The sequence below is a fragment of the Solanum dulcamara genome, chromosome 7, assembly GCF_947179165.1.
Source record: "Solanum dulcamara chromosome 7, daSolDulc1.2, whole genome shotgun sequence".
NCBI classification, from domain to species: domain Eukaryota; kingdom Viridiplantae; phylum Streptophyta; class Magnoliopsida; order Solanales; family Solanaceae; genus Solanum; species Solanum dulcamara.
The window spans coordinates 299,682-310,166 of record NC_077243.1 but is presented as its reverse complement, the minus strand read 5'-3'; the positions used below and the strand labels follow the sequence as shown (position 1 = coordinate 310,166).

Below are 10,485 nucleotides of genomic sequence, written 5' to 3'. Positions count from 1 at the left end.
CTTTGTAAGCTGGGGTTAGGCTGGACTTTTTGTCAAAATGAAGCAAACAGACCCAACTTAGCAAAAGTGAGAAATCGACAAACTAATTGATAGTAATTGACACCTTTCATCTTGTCATTTCCACAGAGCTGATACATGGATTGTATATTAGTGATACAAGTATAATCACAACGGCTCAAACATTTCATCTAACCATTCTCTCTATTACAATACATGTCATATAAAGTTTTAAACAACACCTAGTAACTATACAGGAAATGAAACACACTATTTTCAGATACCTCTCCATAATAAACATTCTTAACCTAACATCACATACCATCTTAAGTATGCTCAATATTAAACCTATCATACTGGTATAGCATCAACTTTTGACGCGTCTTCACATCTTAACACAATGCCCTCAAGGCTAGCAGGAAATATGCATTTCAGCCACTGGCACCCTGTTGTAAATGGCTCAGGAGGAGGGACAATCATAAGCACGTTCTCATTCCTCTGAACCACTCCAATCACGCTCACTGTGCTTCCTTCTTTTATATACCTATCAGAAACACCAAATACACATCTTAATTAGCATCTCCAACCACCTAGCCACAAATTTGCAGGATACAGCATACACGATTCAGCAAATGGTACAAATACATTTAGGTAGCTCCTCTGCAACTGTTGCCAGAGAGTAAAGAAATAGTTTAGGTCAGGAAGCTACACTGGCATCGAACTTTAGCGCCTTGGAGAAATTGGAAAAAATACGATGTACTGGCAATGCACTAGTAGGAACAAGTAGAGAATGAGAGGGAAAAAATCCTACCCTTCCTTTAGTCGCATTACACGATCATCACTTGAAAGGTTTCTTTCTCTCAACCACCTGATAAATTCTGGAGATAACTCACTATTCAAAGGATCCACATCAACAACTATTGACTCGTCTACATAAGGAGTCACCTTTGCACCAAAGCCAGTCTTAACCAATGCTCTTAACCCTGACTGGAAATCAGAGATATAAAAGTCGACCACATGCCTCTGCAAAACAGTACACACAAGGAATTCAAGTCAGCAAAGTAATATCTCAAAAATATTTATAAAAATTTCATACATCATCCAAACAATGAGATATCTTTAACCCGGTGTCCTAGGACTGAATCCAGCATCATCATGAGAACCTTCAACTTTGAATTAGGATCCAGATCATCCCTTTCAACATATAACAGGTATTTGAGGAACCTAAACAGGATAACAAGATTACAGAATCTGTCTAGCGACTCACTTCTGAAGACCTGAGGCCCCATGTAAAACGCCGGTGAGTAGGATTTGCAGCTTTTGAATCCCACCCTCGATACTCATATAAACTTGTAGAAGTATAGACACACCTCGGAACTTTTTGGAAGGATGACTCAAGAGGCACATTTCCACAAGTCACCACCTTCATGAAAATAGAGTGTTATGATAATTATAGTTTGGACAGATGTCAATCAACAACAGGAAAAGTAATTGTTGAACAGAATTCATATGTTAAAATATCACTTCGGACTAAATAGCAATAATAGCTTTATCCCATAAAGAGACAACCAATATCCAGCAGTTCTAACCTAGCAAATTCACACAATATAAGAGTTTTGCCTAATACAAAATTTGTTCAAGAATTAGAGCTGATAAGAAATGATGGAAGCAAGATCTATTCTCTATTAGGTAGATAGATTTAGAAGACTAGAAAGGCACACACAACACAACAACAACAACATACCCAATGAAATCCCACAAGTGAGGTCTCTGCGGAGGGTAGAATGTAGCAGACCTTACCACTAGCTTCTTGGAGGTACAGAGGTTGTTTTCGAAGGACCCTCGGCTCTAGTGAAACAAATCCCGACATAAAGAAGGAGACAAGGGAGAGAATATAGCAAATAACATACAATCAAGTGATAATCGAGACACCATAAACAACAATGATACAGATAAAAAAACCAGAATTACAATAATACAACTAGTACCATCGCAAACACCAGCCACCCTATGCAAGACAACACTACACTACCTACTACCTTAATGTGAGTCTTCCACACCCTCCTATCTAGGGTCATGTATTCGGTAACCTAAAGATGTGCCATATCCTATCTTATCACCTCTCCCTAACACTTTTTTGACCTACCTCTGCCTCTCCTCGTGCCCTCTATAACCAACCTCTCGCACTTCCTCACTAGTAAGAATGACTATGACTTGTCTGATGAGGGATGAAGGATACTTGGAGAGTCTCTACTACTTATTGTTAGAGTGGGCTAGAATCCTATATTGGTTGGGAAATAGGCTAGTGGTCTGCCTATATGAACTTGGACAATTCTCCCCTCACCTAACTTTTGGAGTTGAGTTAGGCTCAGTTGTCATATCTTTTCATGGTATCAAAGCCAGGTCAATCTCCATTTGGACTCTCGGTCCACGCTCCAGTTGGATCTGGGCATGAAGGGGGGGCATTAGAGTAGGTTAGAGTCCCACATGGGTTGGGGAATGGACAGGTGGTCTGCTTCTATGGACTTGGAAAATCCTCTCCATCTAGCTTTGGGCGTTGAGTTAGGATCAGGTGACCTATCTTTTCACTTATAACAAATTACTTTGTGTAAAAGGCTTTAAATTTTTATGCAAAAAGTGATGAACTGAAAAGAAAAGACAACAAAGGAAGCTCAATTGGGGTTTCGCTGGCAAAGCTTGTATTCCAGGTAGATGCAGGCTACAAACTAGTACTGCTAACAAGAAGCTAACGAAGCAAAGCTGCTGAAAAAAGCTAGTTCCAGTCATGGATACGATAATGGTGCAACTACACCACGCACCATACCCTAAGGATGATATTCTATCCATTTGCTTACAAATAACATGCATGAATGAGAAGGGTGCACACTGCCATGCTGTTTTCTGATTAGATTTCTTTCTTGCAATGAGAGCTTGAGCATCAACAATAATATATCAAACTTTCATATAACAGCAAATAGTTGAATACAAAGTCACCCACAGAAAATGAAATAGGTCCTTGATGCTAAGCTCTTATCTTCCTATTTCAAACTTCACAGCATCAAATGAATTGTTAGTAGGGAAAACAATTGGTTCAACGGTTACGCCAGTGCCAGCATTAAGCAAATCATCAACTGTAACATAAAGTCGATCCTGTGCATTTAACAATATTCTAGAGATAACTGATGCTTACTTTGATTGATACCTACAATTTTGTTTCTTGCAACTCTTCCTGGTATTTGGGATTCATAAAAGGCAAGAACAACTCAATAATCCTAGAGACCAAAAGCCATTCAACAATTTAACCAGCATGTTCCACATACATTACCCACAAAGAAAACCCAACTCCAACACCAACACCCACCAGCTTTCACCCATGTCCTTACTAATAACCCTCACCACTTGAGACTAGGGGTGTCAAAAGCATATGAAAAACAGACCGAACCTAATCTTACCAAATCGATTTATATCATTTTTTCAATAAAACTGTGACTTTTATTTAAGTGTATAACCATCCCAAACAATTGGGATGGTCTTTTTAATTTATAAAAAATAAAACGAAAAAATTCCCGAGATGAAGCGAATAATCTTACATATATGTAAAAATTTTACATATTAACATTATGTTAAATTTAATATGTAAGTATGATTTATAACATTTTTCAAATATAAATATAACCTAGGTCCTAGGCCTCTGGTGACTGGACGACTTTGGGTCTTTGCTCTTTAATTAGCCTTTAATTTATTAGGTTTAAAATTAAAAGATACTATAATAGATACTCCATCAAACCATACGGTAAAACCTATGCAAGCACTCCTATTAAATGTTTAAGATCAAACAATACGGCAACAAGGTTTTACATTTTTGACTTCTTGGTGAAGAATTGAAGAGCTTCTTCAAGAACATATTTGCGAAAGAAATATTTTTATAATAGTATATTTTGAGGTGATACTTTAAAAGTAAAAAAACGAAAATTAACCGAACCATATCGATACCGAAGAGAAATCGATATGATTGGGATGGTTTTAAAAAACCTAATTTTGGTTATATATTATAAAATACCCAAAATATTGGAATGGTATAATTTTTTAAAAATAACCAACCGAACCGTCCCATTGACACCCCTACTTGAGACATTTCCATAGTGCACAAACTACCATAGCAGACATTATATCAGCCACTAATATCACAACTGCTTCCCGTGAGCAACCCATATGCAAATACCAAATAAACTCTTCCAGAAAAGGAAAAGAAAATAACTACCAAAAGTGCTGCCGACACCATCACGCAGCGGTCATGTGCTACTTCTCATCTACTGCAGACCACCACCTGCCATCTATAAGTCATTACCAATGAAACCCATATATACTCTCCAAGTTGTAGTTCACCTAACTTCAACAGACCATGCTATTGGCCATCATGTCCCTCAAAAAAGGAAGGAAAATGGCCAAATCTAGTTGCACTAGAGTAACAACCACTTTGATTTGAATATGAAGAAAAAGTATTTGGAAAGGTGAAAAGGGTGAAGTTGCCTTTTGAAGAACACATATCAAATGTTACCTCTCAATAGATTTTCTTATCTATTTGGGTGTAGCACACCATATAGGTAACTAAACTGCAGAAGAGATAGCCTAGAGTAAAAGACCCACCACCTCCAAATAACCAAGGGCACAAATGGAAAGGACCACAACGGACTCCTAAGTGGGAGGATTTGGGAGGATGGCGTTACAATATCAAAAAGAAAATTAAGTTAACTGGACTAGTTGAGGACTTCTACTGGAAACTTCGTAATTACACTTAAGATCATTTAGATTGAGACTAGGAATTTGTAAGTGGTAGAAATGGATTTGCATCTTGCAAGATAAATATGACTAGAAGTTCAGGAAAGAAAATTCTATAAATAAGGTAAATTAATACGATAGCACAACTAAGAAATTAATCAAAATAACTCAAAAAAGAAAGAACATACAAACATTCAAACATGGTCGCAAAATTAGGACCACAACCACTGGGAACTACAACAACTACTACCACTACACGTCAAAGCCCCAAACAAGTTGGGGCCGGCTATATGAATACTCACTAAAAATCATGATTCTTCAATTAAACACATCTCAAGCGACCACGGGAACTACAACGTGGAAGAAATACTTCTTAAAGCCTTCTAAATATTACAGCCAGGCTTTAAAGATAAACTTATTACCTACTAACTACCAATATGACAACAATATAGAAGGCCAAAAATACCTAGAACCTTAAAAACAGACTACTAATATACACTTTATGCATTAAATACTATTTTTTAAGAAGCGGAAGGTGTAAACAACAGCAAGACTATTTAAGTTAAAGTGTAAAACAATAAAAGACTCTTGGGGCATGTTTCTTAGGAATGAAGCACACAATTTACAAAAAACAATGGAATTCTTCAATTGATAATTGTAGTATGACATCAGATTACATTTAAAATTACTAATTTTAGCATCCAGTAAACAATCATCATTATTAATCCAATAACTCATACGAGAAGAAGAATGAATCATTACTTAACCCCAAAAATAAATAAAAAATAATCAACATACTATCTCAAAAAAGAAAAAGAAAATCAAGAAGGGAAGATAAACAGAAGTAGTAGAAGATGAGTAATTACAAATTGAGAAGAAGAAGAGGGCAATGACAAGGAGAACCCTTAAGTGATCGTGCAAAAGAGTCTTAGTACTCAGTTAGCAAGTGTACGCTTCTTACACGCGCATCACTTTTGTCCATGAAACTTATCCCTAACATTGCAGCGTTTCATTTCTTTAAAAGCAACGAAACAATGGCTACATAAAATGATGGTATTTCATTTACCCCTCAATTTTAGATGAGAAACGAGATATCTTCTCAGACTTTCGATAAGGACAAAATACCCCATTGTTCATACATTTTTTGGATAGTTTGAGAATAATCTAATGAGGGTTAAATAAAAGGACAAAAAGGCCTCATAATGAAGGGGAATTTATATTTGATGAAGCAAAATAAAATTGACTTGACAAAGCACAAAATTTTATATAATAAATAAAAGAGAAACAAAAAAGTTGGTTGTCTAGTGGATGTATTTCATACAAAGACCAAAAAGAGAAAATTATTATCATAAATATAATTCTTTGATTATTTTGCAGAATCCAATTCAAACACACAGTTTACATGATCATTGAATTCGTTTCACTAGTCAGAAAGTGTAATCACATAGAAAGACTAACTACACCATATAAAGCCACAGTCTATATATAATCATGTACTTGTTACAATTGTTCACTCTCCGTAGAAGAAATCTTCACAAGATTCTTCGCTTGAACTTTACAAGAATTGGAGAAGGAAGAAGGAGAGGTTTTGCCTATACATTTTAAACTTACAGAAAATGAAAAGATCCGTTGGTTTCTCCTGTGAGAATCCTTTTATAATTCTAAAGTGACACAACTTTTCAAACAGTTGTGTCTCTTCTCTTTTATTTATTAATATATAATACATAATTATATATATATATATATATTTTCTCTTTACATGGATCCGGGTTGACCCACATGGGTGACCCGGTCCAATTTCCTTCAAACTTTCCTACATTGTCTACTTTATAGTATCAATCAACTATGCCTCAATTTATATGTAAGCCAAAGAAAGAGAGAAGGGTTGGCAATTGCAATTCCTTTTTTGTGCAACTTAATATTCGGCTCCAATTACTTAAAAAATTGCATTTGTGATTCTAAATGAAAGTGGGCTGAGGTTTTCAATCTTTCTTTATGTGCGCAACGACATGGAGGAGAAAAGCGAATGCAGTGAGATATTAGTTTTTTTGGAAAAAACAATGCAAACATCATGTTTATTTTCTCTCCCCAACTACTAATGATAGATAGAGATCATTTATAGAAGAGTTCAACTTTAAAATCAATTTACAAAAACTAGATGGATTTGTAATGCCATAAATGACCTAGTGTCATTAGTTACAATCTATTACGAAGAAACTTTACTAATTTTACTTAATCACTCGTTAAAACATACCCAAACTCAACAGAAAACGCATAGAGTGGAATTGGACTATACTTATCTACAGTTTGTACCATCTTGTTCCTCTCACAAAATTTTCAGGGGGTGAAGTGGAACTAACCTGAAATGATTGCAAGATCCTAATGTAACAAAATTAAGATATGAACTAGGTTTATTTTTATATAGCTATCATCATAGCTAAGAATAGACATATACGACAAGTGGACATCTCTCATAGGCATAATATAAGTTTTAAAGAGAAACAAAATTAAAAGAACCCACAATCAATGGCTCTAATTCCCAATCAAGCAGCACAAAGTTAAATGGTAAGAAGTAAGATATCACGATATTATGGAGAAAATACATACCCCAGAAACCTTGACATATTCGCCATTTTTTGCTGTTCTTAATTCAGAATCTGGATAGCGAGTAATAAAACCAACTATAGCACTTCCACCCCAGCAAGAGTTCCAAGCAAACAAAGCAGCAACAATTCCAAAGAGAACCACAACAACTATCAGCAGAATAGCATTGTGCACGGCTGCAAGAATAAAACCCCCAGCAATAAAGCCCATCACAAATAACAAAATCATTGCCCACAGGATAGGTTTAGGGAAGCTCCTCTTGAAAGAATACACATCATTTTGACTGAGAGTGGTCACGGCCTGGCTGTTAACAACAGAAGGGCCATGAATCTTGGCTGAACCCATTGAATCCAACGGACCTGAGACCTTTCTTGGGGCCCCAGAGGAATTGAGAGGCCCAGAAGAGATAGGACCAGAAGTAATAAGACCTGTTGCAGGGAGAACTGGTGCTTGAGGACCTGAGTTTTGGCGGCCAGTTGGTGTCACTCCTCCAGATTGAGGACCAGATGACTTTTTTATAGGCTCACCATGCTTGCTAAGGGGCCCAGAATTTGATTTCTTTGTAGAAACTGAACCAGGCAGCCCTGAGGATGATATGGGACCTGAGGTCGAGTAGCTAGCCCTAGCAGCAGCATTAGAATTGATAGGTCCTGAATGTGATGAGGCACCTGTATATAATCCAGTTCTGGAAGGTGCACTTGTTATGGGTCCAGATTTCCTGGATTTGGAGCCATCTACAGGGATATCAAACATTTTCCCAAGTTCTCCTGACTTCTTAATGTCACCGCCAGTATAGGGCATGGGCGCAGAAGTCATTGTCGGTGTTCTTTCTTTGGGCTGCTCTGGCCGACCGGAGACGTAAAGGCCATTGCTGAGCTGGTGAGATGGGAATCTTGAACCCATTAAATCCTTTTCCCAACTGTACAAGTCTGGCACAGGCACACTAAATTCAGTGAGTTTAAATTTGTATTGTGCATTTAGTAGTCAGATAAAAATCAACAAGATTAAGATGCTAAGCAACACAAATGCGTATAACAATTATAGTGTGATGATAAGGGGAATTTAATAAATTCATAGGGTGACAGGTTCTATCCACATTGCAGTAAAAAGGATATTATAATTGGAGAAAGAATATAAAACAAGTAGAGTAGAAAAAATCATGCAGTGAGTTAAAATGTAAGCATTAGGATACAAGAGCTAAAATTTCCATCTTTTGTGCGTGTGATTTTGTTTATTTATTTTGTAGAAAAAGGGTACTCAGTGAGAAAGAGCAAAATTTGTGGATATACACTGGAATTGAAAAGAGTTGCATTAGACGTCAAAATAATAATGAGAAAAGTGCAAGATTGTTCTTGTATCAACTAGCAATGAGTAACCCCAACCCCAACCCCAACCTGGGAAAATGAAGAAATAGGAGTTTAGAGAAAAAACACGAAAGGAAAAGAGATAAGGGTAAGGAAGAAGACGAAGAAGTGAAGTGAAGTGAAGAGTGTGTGTAGGTGTAAATTGTAAATAGGTAATAGGTGAGTAGCAGTAAGGTAGGTTACCCTGATAGAGATTGTCCGTACTCAAAGCATCTCTTCCCCTTGCCTCATCGGAGTAGTCTCTGATGATTTCAACTCAACCTAAAGTAAAGTAAAGGGAACCGACGGGATCACTAATCACCCATTTTCACCTAAATCCTTTTTTACCCTTTTTCTTTTCTATAATATATAATTCTTTCTCAATCAATTAAATGCTTCACATAACTCAACCACATTTTTAAACCTTTTCTTCTACCTACAATCTCTTGCATTTTTCTTAACAATTTACTAATAAATAAAAATATTACCGCATTTAAATTTAAGTGTTATTCACAAATCATTGCAAAGGACCATAAACTTTAAGTCCAGGGATCTCAAATATAATGCTCATATTTCGTGTCGTATTCATTTTTCTCGTGTGTTAAAATTGTATCTTAACGTGTTAATAACGACCTTCACAAAATAGTCCGACAAAAATAAAATATATTAAAAAGAAAATAGAAATAAAAAGGAAAGAGGAAGTAACCTATGAACAAAGTGACAAAGAACTGGCTCATCACCAAATAGGAACCAAACAAAAATGTAAATTTCAAAAACACAGGCACAATCTATTAGCTTGTGTTTCAATTTGAATGTGATATTCCAAATTAGGTAGTTTAAATATCAAAACTAATGAGTATACAAAACATTAGTAATTATTTTGATATTTGATTAAATAGCTTAATTTTAATTTTACTTAAATATCTCGACATGATCTTTCAAACTCACTATGTTCAAATCATTAAAAAAAAATCAATAAATAAAAGAGAAAATGATGGGTTCATTACACATGAAAAACACTGATATTCAATTATAATCATTTGGTTAGATTTGGACGCAAAGTAAGTGTAATCATCATCATTTTTCTTTTTCTTTCTACCACATCATTCATTTTATTTTACTTTTCTCATATTATTTAAAAAATAACATAAAAGGAATAAAATATATTTGCCCCATTCTAATTTTTACTGGACAAAAAAAATATATTAATCCCTTCGTGTTCACTTCATAAACTTTGATATCTATTGTTAGACATAATTTGGATCAAGTCGAAATTCAATTTTTATTTGAATTTTCGAATCAAATTGAATTTGAAGTTTAATTTTAAAAAATTAGAATTTAAATATGAAATTTGTATACCTTATATCTTTTACATAGTAGACATAAGTTGATATACCTAATGTTAAGTCTAATATCACCTTATAATGCTAAAATAGTGCAAATTGAAATGCATTCACTGTGACTATACTTTCATTACTATTTGAGGAGTTGTGGAATTGCGCCAAGGAGGCACATTAATTGATCTTTAAATCGCATAGAATGTACATTGATTGAGTAGTGATTAAGTATAAACTATTAGTAATATGATCCATCTACAAAAAATTATACTTTGTTTAGATAAGGAATGTTTTATATAACGATTTCATTGTTTGAATGAACATTTATTTGGATGATTGTGGCGCAAATGAAAATTATCAAGGCAATTTGACATTAATAACCAAACCAATTAATTCAAAAATTGAACTTAAGAAAACAAATAAAA

The 10,485-nt window shown here is 35.2% G+C and overlaps 1 protein-coding gene across 1 annotated transcript; it reads right to left on the bottom strand.

Annotated features, from left to right (window-relative positions):
- Positions 1-86: 86 nt before the first annotated feature.
- LOC129895193 (uncharacterized membrane protein At1g16860-like) lies at positions 87-9,110 on the bottom strand. Its single transcript, XM_055970874.1, has 5 exons — positions 8,928-9,110; positions 7,384-8,309; positions 1,265-1,420; positions 809-1,020; positions 87-541 (listed from the first exon to the last, which is right to left on the bottom strand). Exons 2-5 carry the CDS (start codon positions 8,281-8,283, stop codon positions 349-351), a joined length of 1,461 nt encoding a protein of 486 aa, XP_055826849.1. The 5' UTR covers positions 8,284-8,309; positions 8,928-9,110; the 3' UTR covers positions 87-348.
- Positions 9,111-10,485: the final 1,375 nt, after the last annotated feature.